This window comes from Poecile atricapillus, chromosome 6 (assembly GCF_030490865.1).
Source record: "Poecile atricapillus isolate bPoeAtr1 chromosome 6, bPoeAtr1.hap1, whole genome shotgun sequence".
In the NCBI taxonomy this organism is placed as follows: Eukaryota; Metazoa; Chordata; class Aves; order Passeriformes; family Paridae; genus Poecile; species Poecile atricapillus.
Window position 1 is genome coordinate 17631959 of NC_081254.1, and position 21768 is coordinate 17653726.

A 21768-nucleotide genomic window follows, 5' to 3' on the forward strand; every position below is an offset into this window, starting at 1 on the left:
CCATGTTATTTTATATGCAAGTTTCACATCACTTTAATTTGTTACCTTTCTAATTTGAAGACTCCTAGTTTACTTAATGTTCCCTGTAAGAGTGGTGTTCCATGTATTTAACTATTCTTGGTGCCCTTCTTACTTATGAATAGCAATGATCAGCTCAGAGTTCATAATTTCATACATGAAGCTGGAATTTTTTTCTCCTCAAGCATCACTTGACATTTAACTGCAGTAAATAGTGCAGGCAAGTGAGAGGGAGCAGAAAAAAGCAACATGAGTAGAAAAGTGTGGGATGCTGCCTTCTGGGGGCAGTGTGTGCTTGTGTAATTACAGTAACTGTGATCAACTTCATTTCTCAACTGCAAACACATGGTGGTTGTTTGAGAAATTCCTCTTATGCTCGAACTACCTCCCCACAGGGTCTAGTCTGGCTCTTTGTACCTCCTGTGCTCATTCACAGTGGGGCCATTACTTGAGTAATTAAGTAAATCCTTCCCCTTCCTGCAACCTCTACTTCCCAAAGTTTTGTCTCTTTTTACTTTAACTGTCTTTGGAGTAATTTTTTTTTCACAATAGCTAGGCATGTTGATTTTCCCTTATTCCCTACTCCAACAGAGGGCTATTTAAGGGGTACTACAGGGATATCTTTTGTGGAAGCTAGAGTTTCAGTAAAGATTGTCTCAGCAAGCTGCTAAATCCAGTGATCAGAGGTTCTTCTGCCTGTTGTGTGATAGAAGCAAGTGGCATCTTCAGCCTGGAAAATCCTAATTCACATTAAACTGGCTGCTGAAAGGTAGACTTTGGGGTCTTTGATGTCTCCTGTTACAGCATATATGCAATACATAGCATCATTAATTTCTGAAAAGCACAAGAAATTTATAATCGACATAGATTTGATTATTGTAGTACAGTGCTTAGAAATGTCTTGCAGTAGCTGCTGTCTGAGATAAATACAAAAGAAAGTAGTACCTCATAGCTAGCCCAGCCTGATGTTAAATCTGTAATAATTTTCAGGGAAAATTACTTAAGTGAATTATGATGGCATCATGGGGTATGCTTCTGCATTTGTTCTTGTGCTTTCCCCACTCCTTTTTATATGTAGTATTAAATGGCTGTTTAAAACAGGTTCTTAGAAATTAAATTTGTATATATGTACTTGGCTATTTTGTATAAATCAGGTATTCTCCTCAAATAGTTTAGTGGATATTTGTCATTTCTCCTCTAAATAGTTAAAAAATACCAAGCGATAATTTCCTAATGGCCAAAAATCCTTTTAACCTGGTAAACCAAATCTAAATAATGGTTTCTGATTTCATCATTGAGGTAAATGACACAGAAAAGGGAGAGAGAAATTTCTTCTCAGTCCCTTCTCTAAACACTCTTTTGCCTTGATTAGGAGTTCTGCCTCTGTAATGATGTCCAGTCATGACTTACTAATGCAACTCTCTTATTATCTCGTTGTATTGTTGTATATCACTATGTAAATACTTGCTGACCTGTGCAACCAAGAAGCCCATCTCCAAAGAGCTCTGTTTGTCACTAAGAAGGCACAAAAACTGTTCAGGGGAAGAAATTGTTTATTATAAGAAAGCAGGATTATCTGCTTCAAGATCTGTGGTAAGGTTTGATTTTAACAAGGAAACACTGGCAAATGGGCACAAAGAGTTTTACAGAAGCAGAGGACAACAAAAGGAGAAGCTGTGGTGTCGAAAGCTGCACAGAGCGCTGAGGCTGATTGAAGGGAATGTAGCTTTGCCACGAGGGTAATTCACAACTCCTTAAACTGGAAGCGTTTTCTTACCTAATTAAACCGCAGGGTTGAAATGACTCTTGTAGATGTGGTTTTCGTCCTCTGGCAGTTTAGGGGTATTGACAGCTGGGGTCTCTACAGCTGGGCGAGGTCTGTGTGCGGCTCGGGTCCCGCAGCCGCCGCTGTTGCCGCACTCGAGGTCAGGCTCGGGAGCGGCTCTGCAGGGCGGGCGCTGCCGCGAGGGGTCTCCCCACGGTGCTTTCCTGAGCATCTCGAGTGCCTGCCCGGGGATCAGAACTCCTCCAGCGCAGCACGCAGCTCAGCCGATGCTCTCCTCCTTTTCTACTAACATTTTTGACTGTTAAGGAAGAAATTTGAAACTATTTGGTTTGGACTGTTTTTCATGACATTATGTACTGTGATCTCCTGATGGTTTTCACTGTCTGTAGGTCTTGAGATCTTGCCATGTTATGCTTGTTCTATAAACACTAAATTGCATGGGCAATGGATCGCAATTTTTCCCACAGTGGCCTCTTTATTGCTTGAATCAGTGGTAGTAGGACTGTTCCAATAGTCACTGACACTTTTTTTCTTCCTCACCCTTCACTCAGATGTCCCACATCCCACAGATGTTTATACAACCTGTATCTTTTCCCCTGCTGCTTCTTTAATATTTACTGCTAGGAAATGTCCCCATACAATACGCATGGAATAAGTACTCAGCAGTGCTTCCCTTCCCTCTCAGTTGTCCTGGTGGACTTACATGAGAATGGGTCCCTGCAAGCACCAATCCCAAAGGACATGCCTGCTTCCAAGGTGGAGCTGAAAGCCACAGATCAGAATCCTGAATGTCACTTGTCACTTGTGCTCCTGTTCCCAAAACAGTTTCAGAAGCAAAAATAGTCCCAGAAGCAACACACATGGTCAGGGTGGCACACAAGCCCAGCATGTGTGGCATGTTATTCACTGAGCCTGTGCTGGCAATTGGAGAAGTTATGCTGCAAACTTGAATTGTGAATGTCACTGTTGCTTGGGCTTGGGTTTGAGCAAAGCTCAACCACTCATAATCTTTATCCTTTTCACTTAATACAACATTTGCTATTGCTCTGGCTATATGCTTTATAACGAACAAAGTTCTAGCTGGAGAAAGGTGTTGGAAATAGAGGGGGCTAGGTTCTAATCTCTAGCATTGAGATGATTTCTGTAAATTTGACTTATTAGCAGGTGGACAGAGACAAAGAAATAATTAATTTAATGCTCAAAGTGTGCATGGTGTCCGTAAGACCTCATCTCTAAATCAGTTGGATGGTAATCATAGCTCAAAACTGCATCCATGACAATGTTTCACATACAGAAAAGAGCTGCTGATCTAGGCAGTCACCTTTGTGATATCAGTCTTGGTAAATATGCTTTACAAAATTATAAAGAAAGTTTCAGCTATCAAGAAGTGCATACCATCCCAAGAAAGCAAGAGGATTAGACCCTTGAGACAAAAGGGTGAAAGTATAGATTTAAATAAATAGGCAATATTTAGGTTTAGAAAACATCTAAGTTGTTGACAGAAAAATATAAATATGATACAAAGCTCTCCTAAAGCAAGAGAAATGGAATCTCAAACATTTTGTGTGTTCCTGTAAAACTCTTTAGTTTCACTCTGAAATGGTAATTCTGTATCATAATTAGTGACATGCAAAACAGCTAAGTTTTTAACTCTCCTGTTCTCTCTTGCCAAAGGGAATTGTGGGCTAGGAGTAGGACTTTCAAATTCTCAACTGGCATCATTCATATGTCAAATTAATTACCCCGGCTCCTGGACTTGAGGACCATCCAGTGCAGTCAGGGACAGTCCAGGTTGTGCTTTCACCTACCCCTGTGCATATCTAGGAATATAGACAGATGCCAAAGTGAGACAGATGTTAGTTCTGTGAATTTTAACTATAGCCAGCAGGTGTGATTTCCACAGGGAGCTTGCTCTTCCCATAAGAATGACAACCAAATGTTACAGCTGTGTGGGATCACTGAGTGCACATCCTCTTCCAGACTCACTCAGAAGCAAAAACTAAATGGAGTTTGGCTCTTAATTGTATTGACAGCATTTATTTCCTCATGTAAACATCAAATGCTTTGTCACGCTCTCTCTCTGACACACCCTAGCCTATCCTTGTTTGCCGCATGGAGCTCACTCTAAGTCAGTTCCTCCCTATTGTTTCTGGATCCTTGGCTTTTACACATATTGTGTGTCTTGGAATATATATGTGAAAACACCTTTCATCTTTCTTTGCAGTTTATGGTATCTCTGCTTTTGTTCCCATTTGTGGGACTGCAGTACCTACATCCACCTGGCCTGTGCACCATCCAGTCACATGTACACGAGCACACCTCAGCATGAGTCGCCTTATCCACATCTCCGTGACAAGGAGCACGGTTCTGCTTCATGCGCTTGCACACACTTCTGTGATTTGCAAGTATTCAAGAAACAAACAGCCATGAGCTAGCATCTTATTCTCTTGCTGGGATGTATTTTTTCACTGGTACTTCTCAAATGTAACATAAGGTCATTAAACATAGAAACAACACCCTCCTCTGCAGTATAGAAATTAGATACTTGAGGGCTTTTGAATGTGCAAATATTTGTGTTTCCGCACAGTCAGGTGTGTTTGCCTACTGCCCTTCAAAGGCAGGAAGTCTGTGTCACTGCAGACTCACAGTAGTGGATTCTTAATGGGGATCCCAACCTAAACTGACAGATGTTGGGTGTAATTTTTTTAACCTGTCAAGAACCATCTTTTTTTCTTTTGCATTTTACTCTTATTTACAAGATACAATGAACAAAGTGCACTCAGAAGGAGGTGTAGAAAGCAGTAGCAGTCACAGCCACTCCATAGAAAAGAGACACAGGAACATAAGGAAGGTTTAGTGAGTTTTTAATTGTTAATGGCACTCCATGCCAAGGCATAATTTCTGGGAGAAATCTGATGAGAGCTGCATGTTTAATTCAGAGTGGCACCACTGCATTACCTTCACCCAAAATCAAGATCCACAGGAAAACGTTTGTATACGTTCATGTTGGAGGAGCAACCTGAATTCTGCCTTCCCATAACAGATGCACTCCCATGAGGTCATGAGAGAGTCACTGTCCCACTCTCTGGCTCATTTCCCTCACTGTAAAACGTGATTTACTTCACTTATCCTCACAGGTTTTGTGGCTCTAATGGGGAGTGTAAATCATTATTTTACTTTTGCTCTGGCTGGGAAATCAGGCTTTTCTCACTGTGTGTTCCCTATTTGTTACACACAGGCAGAAATGAAACCTGGAGAAACCGGAGTCCAGCTGCTAGGTGGAGGTTTTGCTGCGGTTCTCAAATACCCTCTTGCTGCTCTTGTTGGCTCAGGCTGTATTTGTAAACATTCACAGGCCCTCTCCTTTGGATTGTTCCTTGGAGCCAGATTTTCTTTTGATGTGAAACAGGATGTGTGTGTTAATTAATTTATTTTACTCAGGGTAGAAAATCACTGCCAATGTTCTTTGAAGAGTCCTGTGAGCCATCTCTCCCATTGTGTAAACATTCAGGCAATTTTGGTTAAAATGTTTATTTTTTTAAAATGATGCATAAATGTTAAACTGGCTGTTTTACAGTGGAGAGGTTTTACAGGCTCTTTTAAAAATGTCAAGGTCATCTTTAAACTGTTACTGTTTAAACTGAGGATGTGAAACACTGGACCAAGAGGATTCAAAGATGAAAAAAGGAAAACCAGTATTTTCTGCTAACAGGTGTTATTTGAGAGTTTTGTGCTGGTGAAAGTGATGGTGAAATACTCTGGAGACATTGCTTCTGCATCTACTCCTTTTTGACTACTGTGGACATTGTTAGGCAAAATACACCCTTCCTGCCTTAGTCCTAAATTTGAAAGGACTTCTGCCTGGTGATGACAGGAAAGCACAGGCTCTGTAAATGTTGACTTCCTGAGACTGCCAGGAGGGGCCAGTTCACGCCAATTTTGGCAGTGACGTTTGTGCTGTGGAAGTACACTACTTCATGGCTTATAATGGACCAGGAGCTTTGATGATTAAATGTTGCTTGTAATGTCTCCAGATTCGGAGTAATCTCTCAGGATAAAAGGGTTTGTGAATCCCAGTGCTGGATAATTCTGTCATGTTACATACTCAGCACTCCCATGAGGGCAAGGAGCACAGAGTGTTCTTTCTCAAAACCAAAAACTTTCAAGCTGCAAGTTTAACAAAATTAATAATAAACCTCTGTATTTTTAAATAGCTTTCTATTCTTTTGTGTTAATGTTAAATAACTCCAGTCACAGTTTGATGTTTAGTTGGTAGGGTGCTATGATTTGAGAGTTTAAAACTGATCAATGACATGCTACCTGACATACACAGTATTTTACCAAACAAGACCAGACAGGTGCCTTGTTCTGAATAGACTGCAGTTGGAGATTGATCCGTCAATATACTATTTGACAGCAAATTCCCCAAGGGAATGATTTGGTCTCTTTGTAATCTCAAGAGTCTGCACACACTTCAAGGTATCTTTGGTGTTTAGCATTTTTATTCTGAGACAATAATTCACATTTAAATCAAGATCTAATAGAAAACTCAATGGAAGAAGTTTAGTATCTCTCCAAGGACTGTGCCATAAGCTCAACTGAGATGACAAGATGGCAAAATGGATAGTGTGAGATACATTAGTTTATCTTAATTTGAATAGAATTCAAATAGAGCTAGTAAAAGCCAAATATTTTGATGACTTTGGTTGTGAGAGTTAAACTGGAGGTTTTCTCAGCACTCTGTGCTCCATTTTAAAAAGCAAAAAAATAAAATTTGTTGCAGCTGGCACTAAATGGAAGTCTTTTCTTTCAGCAGTAGCAATAGATTGCATTGACTGATCACTGGAAACCAAACTGCTCATTTCTCATTCCTTTTGGTTATGGGTGAACCCCAGCAATGAGGGAGTTACTTGTTCATATTCTTCTCAAAACTCTGAAAGGCAGCATTCAGCTCTTGTGGCCTGTCCATCCATCATCTTTTTTGCAATATTAGCCTTTCCTTTGACAGCGACCTTAATTTAAAAAGAGGGAGACCCCATTCCAGCATGTGGCATTAGTTTTGAGTATCCATTCAGTAATCAATACCATTCAGCATGGTATATGTATAATTCCATACAATGTTTTAAGTTGGTGGAGATATCTGGGATATAGGGAGAAATCTGTGTTCATCCTTTACGTAACAGTCATTGAGTCATGCCATCTTGTTTAAACAAACAGTGTGAATCTTAAAATAGCCCTTGAACATTCCACTGCGATGGCCATATTCAAATGAATGTTCAAGATGTTTCCCCACTATCGTATACCCACAGAGTAACCCTTCAGTGACAGCAGAGCTGCCTGGAGTCACTATTAAGCTAAACTGGGCACTGGTCGCATGGATCTGTTCACTTCCTCTGGTGAAGCAGGAAAATCTGTTTCTCTGTCATCCATCCACCAAGGGAGGCAACAGAAATTAAATGTTTTGAGGCTAACCTCATCTGAGAGTGATTTTAGCGTACCAGTAACTGTTACTGGATAGTTATTAAAGGAGCTTGTGGAACATGACTTTGTTGCCATATAAGTGGTGGGAAACACTGCTCTTCACCTGATTAACTGTTGATATTGGCCAGTTTCAAGAAGATAAAAATGAAAACTTGGGAGTTTTTTAATGCATTGTTATTAATATTCTTATAGATACAGAACTAGAGGAAGTTCTTGTTGCTCACATTATTTGTCTGACTTTCATAATCCTTTCTGTTTTCTATAGGCCCCTATGGATAAATTTCAAAGGATAATTTAGATGTGATAAAAGCATAATATGTTGTAAAACTGATCAGTTAAGAGAGCAGCCAGTAGACATTGCAGCTCAGCATTCAAAAATTGTTTAGTTACATTTCTCTAGCAAAGGAAGTTTCCAAGAGGAATCTGGAAATGTGAGTTCTGGAGCTCACTCAGTTTCTGACCTAGAGCTCATGCTAGTGTTGAAGGGACTTGAATTTTCACGAGACGAGAAACACAAAATCAGGCTGCTGTAGCCCCTTCTATATGTTTTGTGGATAAGTACTGAGCTCTTCCAGACCATTCATGTGTTATCTTCCATTAGGTTTTGCCTATATCATATGTAGTTGTGCAGGAATCCAGAACAGCTTGTGAAATCTGTCAATAAACCTGATATTGATCCCTTATTAATGTAGGATAAGGCTGTGGAGAAAAGATAGTGTGGAGTGACCTTTTGCCAGTTAAATATGCTGAATGTGGAGCAAATGCTTCCCTTTCCTAATTAGGGACCTAGTCCATGCTTCTGAAATCCAAAGTTGCAAGCTCTTCAAGCTGAGAGGAAAACACCTTGTGTCTAGGTGACTTGGAAAAATCCCAGTGAAAGACATGTGCCCCCATGGCTCACTAGGGAGGCTGGGGAAGCAGGCAGGCTGCTAGCTGGTACACAGAGCCTGATGCACCCAGGCACTGAGACCCTGCCAGACACAGCTGCCCCCTCCTTGCTCTGAGCTCCTGGGGCAGTGACCCCCAGCACTAAAGAGCAGGGATGTACAGAACAGGGCTGGCTGCTTGCTCACACTACCTACTGACCCTGTCTCGTAACAGTAGAAAGCACACAGAGACATTAAAATAGAACAAATTTGCAATGAGATCAGGTTATATGTTTTATGAGCCATATAATTAACATGCGACACTCAGAGCCATGGGATATTATTGACTTAAATAGCTTAGTAACTATCAAAAAGGATTAGGCGTTGACATGAAACAGAATAGCATGTGCACTGACACAAGCTAGGATCAAAATTACAGGGGCTACCAATCCTGGTGCTTCAGGGCATATTTTGATCATTAGCTTGGGGTCAGGAGGAAAGCCACTCTCTAATCAAGAAGCATGCAATATGCACGTGGGTCATATTACACAGATTTCTTTATTGGCCTGCTTTGATTCCTTTCCCTTTTCTGTCTTCCTTTCATACCCTTCTCTTCCTCCTCCCTTACATTTATCATCTGGAATAGGTCACTACTCAAGACAAGACACTAAACTAGATGGATGGCTGAATAGTCTCTACTAATAGGGTAATTTAATATTTGCTTCTCTCCAGAACTCTATCGTTTATTTCAAATATAAATTTTATATTCATTCACTAAAAAGTTCCTTTCTTTCCAATCTTCTTTCTATGCATGCTACCTTTTATTTTTATCAGCCTCATTTATAAGTCCTCAGAGACAGCAAACGAATGTCAGTTTGGGAGAAGGAAGAGAACAACCAGGCACATTAAAGAAAATTGATTTTCTTGGTAGATACTCAACAATGTAAGTAAAAAAAAATAAATTAAAAAAAAAATTGAGATTTTGTATAATCAACATGAATAATCACCTAAGAAAATAAGGGGGCTTTCTTCTGTGAACATGAATGTGAGTCTATGAACAGTAATGATAAAATGATGCTTCATTTAGGTAACTCTCATATTTCTTTGTAGATTCAAAAGCAAGAGAATAATTAATAATTTCAAAACTTTTCCTCACCTGCCAAAAAATTGCTCATTTTGAGATGATGGAATATTTCACACAATTTTAGATGTTTGGATATTTTGTTTTGTATTTTCCTTTGTTACTATACTGAACTAGTGTCAGGAAGCCCAAACAATATAACAGGGCAGATTGAATTTTATGCCCTGTAACATCTCTGTGAGAGATAAGGCCTACCTGGAGCTACTCACTTTAAAGAGGCAGGCTGGAGAGCAGAGGCATAGAGATAAAAATTGGCTGATTCTTTGCAGGACCCCCAAGTTAATAGCAGAAACCAAGAAATGTATGTTTAAAAAATATGCCTACTCATTTTCTTTATTCCAGGTTTCTTTTTTGCTACTTGCTTTCAACCTCCCAGACTGATTTCTAACTCCACCCATTCTTACCTTACCCTTTACTTTTGCTAACACCATTTCTTCCTATCTGGTACTAGCCAGCACTGCTCCACTTAGCACACTGATACATGCTGCCCTTGGGCTTGTTCAACCTTGCTGGAAAGATGCTACCATGCATTTTCTCCAGCATCCTTCTCATTTTCCACAGTAGTTTGAATTCCAGTTAGTTTCTGTGAAATATTTTTTAGTCCTTCACTCTGCTTCCCTAAAGACCAAGTCTTTTGTGTTATTGTCTTCCCACAGACATTCTTCAACATACCAAAGCTGACCTTAGGCTCCATGGACAGATGGGGCCTGATCCGAAGTCCATTAACATCAGAGGAAATGTCCATTTACGCCCATGGGCTTTGCATTAAATCCTTTGCATTTTACTTACTTTCTTTAGTGCCTCTTACTCAGCTCCAGTTATTAAAATCAGATTATTACCTCACAGATCCCTGACAGTTCAGAGTACTGTATAAGCCAAACTGTGCTACTTCAAAGATAGAGACCAAAACTGCCACTCTGATAATGTGAAATCTGCAGCTGGCTCGTACCAGAAGCAAAGCATTACTTCCAGATTTCAATCCTGCATATAACTCAGGTCAGGATCTCGCTTACTGTTCATTAGCTGAATCTCCCATTACTAGTGCACAAGCTCTCAAAACCATTTTTTACTGTTCAGGTATTTTCTGGTCCCTGCAACAATATTCTGACCAGGCACCATCCAGATTCACCTCTGTTTGCAGTTTTGCTCTCAGTACAAGTAGACTGGAATGTCAGCCAGAACATCAATATTTCTTTCTGTTGACACAATACTCTCTTATCCATATTGCCACCCCTCCTCCTGCTTCATTTTGTCTACATTCCTTTTAAAAACTCTACTCCCATAATTTAGTCTCCCACTCAGTACTTGGTTTAATCAAGTCTGTCACTCAATTTATATCCCACTTCTCACTTAACACAAGTTTCTCAGTTAGCAATCTGTTTCTGTAGCACTTGCTATGCAGAACACATGGTTAGCTTTTCTTTACACACTTACTCCTCTGTTCCCTTTCTAATTGCCAGACCTCACTTTTCCTTGTAGCACTTGAAGATGAGAAATGTCCTCTTCTGTCTCCCTCTTTTTACATTCCTTGTGTATTTTTATAGGACCACTGCTATCAGAGCTTCTCAAATATCATGGGGTGGTTTGTGTAGAGCACAGAACACTTCTTGAGTCCAGTTAAAACAGTCTTCAACTTCAGAATAGCTCTCAGTTTAATACATAGCTTTAGGTAAACCTCTCCTGTTGCTGTACTTTTTGGTCATGGCTCAGCTGCTTTCCTCTGCTAAGATTCACTCCCTCTAGCTGCTTATTCACTACAGCATGATAAAATTTGGTCCTTATCCTCCACTCTCAGTTTTGTGTTGTTGGAACAGAGCCCTGTTCCAGTTCCTCTGTACATTTTAGCATTGGGGAAGGGGTTGCATATTTCCTGATGACATCGCCTAGCGCAACCACAGCACAAACTTAACAGCTCACTTTTGCTGCACAAAGGACGTTTAATGTCATTTTGGGTGGTGGAAATGCAGTGCAGGTTGTGTATCAGCAACATTGTCCACCTCTGTATATATAATCTCCCACTTGAATTTTGTGTTATCAGCCAATTCCCCTGGTAAGGACCATGGGTTGTCAAACTGCTTTCCTCCTTGGCTGCAACTGTTCTGTTAAAGAAACTGGTGGACCACCAAATGAGGCTGTTGGAACAGTTTTATCTTGGCAGGAGCCCGATCAACTGATACCTGTTGGATAGATCATTTGTTGGTTCTCTGAATTATCCAGCTGTGTCAGCAGGTTTCCAGGTTTAAATGCTGGCATGGTGTAAGATGCAGAATGCTGTTGTTTCATAATCACCTTCTAGAGGTATTGCTTTGTTGTAATGCTACTGTTATGTTGTCCTACTTTTGCTATCTACTTTCTGCATAGGAGGAGGGAATTTTTGCCCACTGCATCACTTTGGTGTAGTCTTTGCAGCAATGGGCTGGCTGCATTTAACCTGGAGACAGGGAGCAGGGGGGGATTTGCAAGTGGCTGCTGTCACTGCTTTTCATATGATTGAATAAGATGATGATTTCATAGTCCAGACACGGCACAGAAATATATGGTACTTACACAGTACTCTTAATTTTCAGATCAGTTTAATGCTACTCCTGGCTTATGGTACACTCATCTGTCTCTCTGAATGTTCTTAACACAGCTTGCACTCCCAGTCACGCAGGAGAGGCCAGTGCAGCCCTTCCCTCTCTGGCTGGATCAGCGACTGCCCTATATAAATCTGCATATTAAGCAGATTTGGCAATTGTTCAGACAGAGACAGACTCACTTAAGTAAAAGGAGAAAACAAACTTGCTTATGAAGGCACTGCAGCAGCCCTCTCAGATGCTGTGCTAGTAGAGACAGCACAGTGACTGGTTTGTTTTCTTTTGTAGTTGGGAGACTGATGATTTCTGTTTGTCTTCTCCGTCCAAGTTCCATCAGCATAAACCACGCGTGTGCTCGAATGCCGGTTCTCACTCTCTAACAGTTTCAAGCCATTTCGCGTGTTACCGCTTTACCTCTGCACCAGATGGTTCATTTCCTCGGGGACTTCCACACGCGTCCCCAAGGTCGGGCAGCCTGACAGCGCTCGGGAGCACAGGGCCCAACTTTGAGGTGGATCCGCAGAAGGGCTTGAGGCCCCGCTTCCCCCGGTCGCGGGCGGCAGCGCAGCGGGCCGGGTTCCCTACGCTGTGCGCCGGGCTCTGACCGCGGTCGGGACGGGCGGCGGCGGCCGGGAGCAGCGGCCTCTCCCTCCCCGCGCACGGAGCGGCCGGAGCGAGCCGGGCGGCTGCCGCCGGCGGGCCGCGACACGCAGGGGCCGGGTGGCCCGGTGCTAGCCCCGCTGACGTGCGCCCGGGGGAGGGCGGCGGCGGCGGCGGCGGCTCCCTCTTCCCTCCCCTCTCGCCGCACGCAGGAAGCCTATCCGGCCGCGGCTGGCCCGGCGCCCCTCGCGCGGGGAATTAAGAGAAATACCCGCGGTGCCCCCGGCCGGGGTCTGCTCCGGCCGCCTGCGGAGCGCGTGGGGAGGGGGCGAGCCCGCCGCAGTCCGCCCGCCCTTGGCGCGGGGCGGGGGCGCTCACTGCAGTGCCCGCTCCGCGCCCGCGGGCGGGGGGAGCGGCCGCGCCCCGGCTGCAGCCCCCGGCGGGCGACGGCGCTGCGGGCGCCCCGGGAGCGCCCCCGGCGGCCACACCCCGCGGCGGGCCGGGGCCGGCGGAGGGAGGGGGCCGGCGCGGGGTGTCTCCGAGCCAGTTCTCGCGGTGCTGGCCAGGCTCAGCCTCCTTCCCCTCCCCGGCGAGCGGTGACTGTGCACGGCGGAGCGGGGAGCGCCGAGCCGGGCGCCGGGCGAGCCCGCGCCGCCCCGCCGAGCCAGGAGGAAGGCCGCCGAGCAGCGCGCCCGCCCGGCCCGTCCCCGCCGCCCTGCCCCATGCCCCAGCGACGCTGAGCCTCCCGCAGCCCGAACATGGCCACCACGGCAACGTGCACCCGCTTCACCGACGAGTACCAGCTCTACGAGGAGCTTGGCAAGTACGGAGCCTGCTGCGCGCCCCGCGCCGCGCCCCGCCGCTCGCCCCGGCCCCGGGACCCACCGGCGCTGCCGGGAGCACTGTGCCGGCGACCCGGCTCTCCCGGGAGCTGGAGGAGGATTAGCTGTCGCGCTGTAATCCTGTTCTCCAGCCCCCTGTCCACCCCAGCGGCACAGCCGCCGGAGGGAAAGGTGTTCCTGCCCTCCTGGGTCGCCCCGCCGCAGCGGGTGTCCCTGCAGCCTGTCTCGGGCTGCGCGCTCCTGTTGCACCCCGAGATTTCCTCTCTTCCCTCCTTTCCTTCCTCAGAACCTGACTGCCCCGTTCTCCTTCCCGCATCGTCTCCCAGCTACACGTTGCCGTTCCCTGCAACTGTTTCTGCGCTGGGACGCGCGACACTGTTACAGCCACTCCGCGATGCTTCAGTACCCACTTCCTTGTCCCTGTGCAAGGACCAGGTGCTGCTGCACCGCGCTTCTCCTCCCTCCCCGCTTCCTCGCTTCTTCCCTCCCTCTCTCCGCACTTGTCTCCGCATTGGCAGACTTGCTGCTGCACCCTAGGACAGGGCTTTGCAGGGGAGCGCAGTTGGGCAGGGAAGCAGCGCAGAAAGGGCCAGGGTAGGATTATGGGGACAGTGCTTTCGTGGGTGCTGCTGCTCGCTCCCTCCCTTCCTGCAGCAACTGCTGGGCTCTGCTGCATCTCTTCTCTCCAGCCCGGTGTCCCTGTCCCTCCCCACACTGCTGCAGCTGTGTGTCACCAAGCCCGGGCCCGAGTGCTGCTGCTCACCTTGATGCTCATTGGTTTGTATGTAGAGGTTGAGGAAGGGGATAAAAAGGCAGGACTCCGCAGTATTGGACGATTCAAGCTATTTTAGGCTCCCTGTAGGACTAACTGTATGTGGGGCCCTTGTGCAGCTTCTGTTCCCCTCTCTCATAGTTGAAATGTGGACATTTGTCCCTAGACATGCGTTTGCATTCCTGATCTGAAGGACTTGGAATTCTCTGCTAGTTTTCTCATTTGTCCTTTCCACTTTTCACATCTTTCCTGTAAAGCTAGTTGTTCTTCTTTACCCACCATATTTTTTTGTTGTTTTTAAAAAATAAGGGGCTGTTTCCAAGTGCTAGTTGTGTAGTCCTGATTTTCAGTCTCTATCTTTTCACCTTGGTCTCTGTTGTATTCACTCTTTTTCCTCACAGAAATCCTTCCCCCTCTCTCAGACCTCTTCTGCAAGAATAATTCTCTTTGGAATAGTTGTACTAATACTAATAGTTTCAACTTGAGAAAATGTAGAAAACCTTGTAGTTTTCTACTCACTTCATTAATAGCTACCTGCTTATCCCCATTTTGCAGGTGGGTTGAGGGATATAAGAGAACTAGTAACTTCGGCAAAGTGTTGCAGTGATTTTGTGAGTGAGTTTGCACTTGAGCATGGGAGACATGAGTCCTGGTTTTGTGCTGTGACTGCTGGGGGTGCCGTCTCTGGGAGATGGACTTACCAGCTAGTGTTTGCAGTGCTGTTCAGGGCTGTTTGTCTCCTGTTTATTAATCCCTTCATGTCCTGTTTCTGTGCCTCTGTGGTGTCTCTCTCCCCACTCTGTGCTCTTCCTACTGAGCTGTCTGTGAGGGGTTTTGAGGAGTCCTTAGGAGGCTTGAGTACCGTATAGACTTAAGTTTTTTCTGATCAGACAGCATGCATTGTTCATCAGATTCTCTGGTGCTGTGTCCCTCCTCTGCATGTCTTCTGCCCTGTCCTTAATCTGGTCCACTCTGGGGACAGGATTAATCACTATTATATTCTCATTTTCGGTTTCATAGCACCTACCCTCTTTATTTTTCTTCCAGGGGAGCCTTCTCTGTGGTCCGCAGATGTGTAAAGAAAAATTCTTCACAAGAATATGCTGCAAAAATCATCAACACCAAAAAACTGTCAGCCAGAGGTTAGTGTCTCTATCTACCTTTTTTCCCTATATAGTAGAAAAATACTTCACTGGAGTTGAGGCTGTTATACATTCAAGGGATCTGGAGTTGCTTATTTCAGTCATTATTTAGGCCTTTCAAAATAATTGAGTTGTGTGGCAAAGAAGAGATTGAAAGAAGGTAGTGTGGGATGATAGAAAAATTCCTCTGTCTGGAAATGGATACTCTGTAAAGTGATGTTGTCTTTTTTCTTCTTGAGATCTTCTTCTTCAAGCTGAGCTAGAGGTAGATTCATCTATGTGTATGTGTGTACCAATCACTCATAATAAAAAGAGGTGTTGCAGACTTATTTTGCTGAATGTCTTTTTTACCTGGGAGATCTGTCTTACCAGAACAGATGTGATTATTTTTTTGAAAGATAGATGCTCTATGACTTGCTTCTTTCATGTTCTCATTAAAGGTGGTGTGTTTAGAAGCTAAAAAGTCTGCCTTCAAAAGCAGAAATAGGTTGGATGGAGAAATCTTGCCAATTTGACTTCTCAGCATATTAGAACAAGGGGCTTGTGCTTTCATTACTCCTGGAGACTTGTAAAACCTGGAATGAGACTGTAGTGTTATGAAAAGAGAAAAAATCTAACTCTTCCAAGCTGTAAGTCTTCTGCTTTCCAGGGATGTATGTATGTATAAAGGGTAGTAGACCATATAGTATGAAAGGAATATGTATCTTAATGTGTAGGGAATCACTACAGGGATTAAAGTTGCCCTGTGGTTGGGGTAAATGAGAGAAACTGAACTGCAATGAAAGATACTGAAAACAGGGAGTGCGACAAGTTGAGATGCCAGAGGCAACTCTCTCTGGAAAAGGTGAACAAGAAGAGTTGTAAGTCTATAGAGGCCTTTCAGACTTCACAAAATTAATGTATGAAGCCCTTGACTATCTTGCTAGTTGAGTTGAGGGCTTAGTAGGGGGGTTGACTGAGAAATAAAAGAGAAAAGCGTGAGGAGAAAGCAAATGATATTGAGAAATTATTTAGAAGTGAATAATGTTTTGCCTATTCCTTATAAAAAAGAAAAATAGAATATATCTTCTCCTTTTTGCCAGAATATGAAATGTGATGATAAGAGCAGAAGGCAGCTTGAAGAATATGAAAAATTTCCATTTACTGTAGTTTGTATGGTTTGTATGAAAAAGTAGTGTCCGTGGTAGTGTGCTGTGAAGCAGTGATTTTTAATTTTTTTTTTTTTTACTTCTGGAAGCAAGCATATGTGCTAAGGTGTTCGGTATTTAGCCTGAGTGAGGTCGTTTTGGGGCCCATCCTGTGGAGCCCTGGATTGTTAACAAGGTGGCTGCAGATCTTTTGAGAATCAGTGTCCACTCAATGGTCACATGCAGTGCCTGCTGATGTAGGTGGGATATCCAATCTCTTGAGTTCAAAATTAGTTCAACTTAATATGGGAGAGGTTTGAAGAGTGGCTTTGCTTTGCTGATGGCCATTAGTGCCGTGTTTGCTCCGCAGACTTCCCTGTCCATCCTGTGGTGAAGACTGAAGCTCAGGAGAGCCATTTTTCAGATGTTAGTGAACACCAGGCTTCTTGGAGGAGGGAGGGGGCGGTTTGATGAACTGATCACAAAGGGTAAACTGTTATAGTACGAAGGACAGGGTATTGCAGTTAACTCTGGAAATAAGAAAAATGGGAAAAATGCAGGCTGAACACAGTTGAAAATCCAAAAATATATTAGCTGAAGTCCAAAACTCGCAGAAAAATTGATTCAGTTTTTAAGTGTTTGGTCATTTAATGAGTTACAGAGGGAGAAATGTATAGATTCTAATTTTTTTTCATAGTAAGGTGATGACAGTTTAATGACCCAACAAGTAGGAAAAGTATGGGTGAATATAGGCCATGTTTTGATCTGTACTTAACTGTTTAGATTTCATACCTTCCTATAAATAAAATACATTGAGGCTGCTAGCCTGGTCTTCAGCTAGTTAACTTGAGGCAGCTGGGAATGATATGCTTAAAAACATACTGGTTAGGTAGGGTAAGCGTGGGACGAACCAAGAATGAAAATGTATGTTTCTGCTACTACAGAAGAGATCAGAAATTATGGACTGATCAGGTTGTGTTGAAGTTTTAACTGAGGATTGAGGAATCTGAAAAGTGGATGGTGACTTCAGCTGAATATGTAGGTTCCTCAGTTATTCCAGCTGTGCTTGCTGAGAGCTCAAGGGACAAGTACAGAAAGTACTTATAGTAAAAGACTTGAGTATTTTGATAGGAAGTTAGTGAATTCACCTTGGAATAGGTTTTTAAAGCACTGAAGGAAAAATGTGTGCTATTTAGACATTGCAGCTGTAAATCAGTGATTAGAGAGATTCAATTCAGCAACCTGAAAATGAAAGTCTTGCGAAAAGGCATTTTAGAAAGCTATCTCCCTGAGGAGCAGAATTATGGTGTTAATTCTGCAGCATCCTGGATATGTGTTGCCTGCTGTGTCCTTTCCCCAAGCTGGCACTTCTTGGGCTGTCCATGTCTCTGCCCATCAGTACCTCTCTCCTGGGCACCCAGCTGCATGATGTCCACTGTGCAGGGTAACCCATCCTCCTGATCTGCCTCCCATGCTGATGGTTTTCTTCTAGGCATGGTCACAGATTTAGAATATGCCCTTATGTGGGGAAAGCCAGCCCCTCTCCAACTAAAGCATAGCTACATTTAACATATTTTACTATCTTTAGCAGAATTTGAACCTGTATGGACACCTGATGCAGTATCAGCTACTTCAGGAGTCAGCATCTTGCCGCTGCTGTAAAGTATAGCCCATTGCTCCTTCACAGAAGTTTTGCCTGCTGTAGTGCTTTCCTTGATTCTGTTCAAGGCAATGGTAGCAGAGCCTTGCTCTCCTCCTGCAGTATTTCTTGTTTTTCAGTTTTTCATTCAGTGTTTTTCAAGACTTGTGATGAATACTAGATAGCTAACTGGGAAGTGCTGAAAAGCTTACTGTACGTGTCTGAAAAGGAGGAAGAGAAATGCTTCAGGGTGAATTATATGCAATGAAAGAGTAAAGACTTGAAGAGGCATGGTGTTTTACAAGGCTTCTCTGTGAAAGCAGGGAGGATGGACAGGGTGTTGGTCCAGCTTCAGTCTAATAAACTTGACCCTTCATAAAATACCAAGTCAGCTGTTGGAGTCTCTTTTTCATATTGTCTGTGATTTTTGGATGCCTGTTCTCTCTTTTAATAAGTTTTGTCAGTAAGAGCTGGTCTAAATTAAAATTAGTATTTTGGCTTTGGTGAAGTATTTGTTATTATTCATATTGTGTTGATGATTAAGACTGCCCAGTGAAGATCATGTCAAGAAGTTTAATGTTAAATAGGGCCCAAATGCTTGTGGAAAAGGAGAAGAAACAGACTTCACCTTAGTCAGTGTTCAGCTGACATATAAGAGCAGCAGTTATTACACATGGAGGAAATACAATGCTTCAGTCATCTGAAATTCCTATGGGATTGAATACACAGACTTTTACCAGCGCTATGAGTAGAGGGAAGTAATAACTGTAATTTTTTGAAAGTTGTCTTGGGGCTTTCACCAGAATACTTTTTGAACATAGAAATTCATAGCAAGTACTGCTACAGTGGAGTTCAAATAAAGTAAAATTACTTGCAGTGATCAAAAGATCAAGAGAGAAGCAGCAGCTTTAGTAACAGTAGGGAGATATCCCAAATTTGACTTGCCAGCATATACTTCAAGAGAGAGTCTGGCTTTTGAAAGAGGTAGGCAGAGCTTTAGGATTTGATAATTTTTAGGATGTTTTTTATACCAAATATTATTTAGTGATCCAGCCACCATCTGTAGTATTTCTGCCCTTTTTTTTATGTACAGAAGGAAAAACCTCTGTGCATTACTTCTATTGTTAAATTTAATTTGCTATTGAAAATCTGTACCTTTTAACTCTTGCAAGTGACGTCTCATGATGAAAGAATTAAAAACAGCTGTCTTGTAAATTAGTCCACTTCACTGTGCTGTCCTTACTGTGGCTTTGCTTTTGACTGTGAAATAGATGTGGCCTCTCTCCCTGCTTTTCATCTTTCCAAATTTGTAAACCAGATACGAATTTGCAGTCTACCGAGTTATTTTGTTGTTGTTCCTGTAGGAGATTATGTGGATTGTGGGAGGAGCAGGGAATTACTTCTGTGTATCAAACCCCAACAGAAAAAAAACACTCTTTATGCTTCCAGTTCTGCCTTTTTTTCCCACACCATTATTGTCCTGGCTTTTGGTACTGTAGTGGTTGCTGATTTGGGCTTTACAGTATGCTGTGTCGAAAGCATCAGCAGTAGTTTCCCTGGCCACTAAAAAGTTGAGCTTGAATGCTGCAGAGGAAGTTTAGCAGCATCAGTCTCTAACATCTCTCTTGATCTGTTCTGTACGTGTTCATAGCTGCTGCTTGCATTAAGACTCCCTTGGACTGCTCTTGAGGCTGCCAGGTTTCGAGTCTCTGTGGGGCACCGCACACCGCTGGAACTGGCTGTGTGCAGGCTGCTGCACTGCAGCGGGGCCGCCAGCTCTGCGAGGGCAGGCAAACCCGACAGCTGATCACAGGGGGCTCAAATGCAAAGCCAGACTCGCATAAAAGTGTCCTGTCATAGATGTCCTCTATGTGTTCTTGTGTTTGCAGGTTGAGGACAGATGTCCTTAATGCAGAGGACGAGAAATCAAACAGTGTCTGCTCAGCCAAATCAGGTCCAGTCATTTGTTTTGGGAGAGAAGCTGCCCTTCCTGCAGCATGGGCTGGGTGAAGAGCTTCCCTGTGCCCCAGCTCCACCCTGTACCTCCCCTTTGCTGCCTGCAGAAGTCTGAGGGATGCTGTGATTAGGAAGCATATAGAGCAGACCAGCTGCAGTGGGTTGGAAATGTTTTGGAGGTCTTTGCACTCATGGAAGGAATCAGAGAGCAGAGCAGAGTGCTGCACATCCCCCAGAGCAGTGTACGAGGCTGGGAACCGCCTGGTGGAGTGACTGTAAGAGGCTGGGTGCTGGGGAATGGGGGCTGCAGGGGAGCAGTCTGTTCGTGGAGTGTGCTTGTGGGTAGCAAGGGGCTGAACTCTTCACTCTGCACCACAGCACACGAGTGCAGCAGGGGCTGGTGGTGAGGCTGCTCAGCTGAGGTCAGAAACAGCAACCCTCTATCTCCCACCAGCAGCCTGCCTCCCCCTCTTCTTCCTACCTGCCTCTGCTTGCAGTCCCCTGCATAGGGGAAGAGGGGTTCAAAGAGTATATATCTACATATATATATACCAGTAGTGAAATTTCATTGGAAAAGTTGTTTGGAGAAGAGGAGGGCTTGTGCAAAAGAAGAGACCCTGACCTTGGAGGAGAGGCTGGAGCTTAGTGGGGGGCTGCTGATGGTTGGCTTGGCTTTTTGCCTGTCCCAACATACCAGTACAGGCAGGAAAATGCCCTGGTGTGAGAGCCAGCAGAGATTGTGGGGGTGGCAAGTGGTGGAAGCCATGCTTTACTGTGGCTCGCTATGGCCAGAAGCTGGCTTCCTCTCACTGTGGACGTTAGTGATGGTTGGGGTTACCCCAGGTTGCCTCTCAGTTTACGCTGTATATTTTATAAAGGAGCTGGAACAGAGCAGACAGGATTTCAGCTTGTGTCTGTCTTCTCAGTGGTCACATTGAGTATTAAATTTCCGGCATTAACAATGACGAGGCGGGGGGGAAGTGGGCACACAGATTGGGCAGGAATTCCTACTGCCTCGAGGTTAGAGAAAGGAGCTTGGTGAGAGAGTCAGGTTTCTTGTTTTCCCAATATAAACTGGATTTGTGTATGGCAGAAATGTGATTAGACTAACTCCTGCACGTGTCCCAAAGCCCTTGGCTCTAGAGCATTTACTCTGATCAGCCAGCCATGGTTGAAATATTTGTAGGTATCCCTGCAGTGAAGAGTAAGATGCTGAGCAGCCTGTAGATATTTGGGGCAAAGAGGGCTACTTCAATTTCTTGTAAGAAGGATCCAGTGAAAAAACTGTGTGCTTTTTTTGTTGGTTTTGTGGTATAGCACAGAGAATTTGTCTCCAAATTTATTCCTTCTCTAGACAGTAGCAAAATCATCACTAGCAGAGGGGGATTCATCTGTGGATCATAAAAAAATTTTTAAAGAGTGCCCTCCTCCTCCCCAACAATGGGTTAGCACCACTGTTTCACTGTTTTAAGAGAGGACTACTACTACTACCGTGCCCTTCAAGCATTCTAATTGTTCTGGCCCCCCAGATTGAGTGAAGACAAAGAAGGGGAAGCATGCTAGTGCAAAAATTTCTCTCCACTGTGCTGTCTGTGAGCACAACCCTGACAATGAAGGCACCACCCCCCACTTTTTCTGATCTGTCACCTATTTTGGTATTTGAGGTGTTTCATTTTGTTTCCTCTGTTGGACTCTCTTGAAAACTCCTGATTTTTACCAACATAACAGATGTAAAAAAACCCCACATTCATTTGCCAGTGTTTGACTATAGGGTGAGCTATTGCTGTTGGCTTAGTTGGGCAAAGAGGACAATATTGCCTGG

The 21768-nt window shown here is 44.0% G+C and overlaps 1 protein-coding gene across 12 annotated transcripts in view; it reads left to right on the forward strand.

The window, feature by feature from the left end:
• Positions 1-13080: 13080 nt before the first annotated feature.
• The window catches only part of CAMK2G (calcium/calmodulin dependent protein kinase II gamma), a 119099-nt gene continuing 110411 nt past the window's right edge, over positions 13081-21768 (forward strand). For all 12 annotated transcript variants that reach the window (XM_058842104.1, XM_058842108.1, XM_058842113.1 and 9 more), the window contains exons 1-2: positions 13081-13291; positions 15130-15224. In XM_058842104.1, coding sequence (XP_058698087.1) covers positions 13227-13291; positions 15130-15224 — 160 coding nt within the window. In that variant the 5' untranslated portion in view covers positions 13081-13226. The remainder of the gene's footprint in view (positions 13292-15129; positions 15225-21768) is intronic.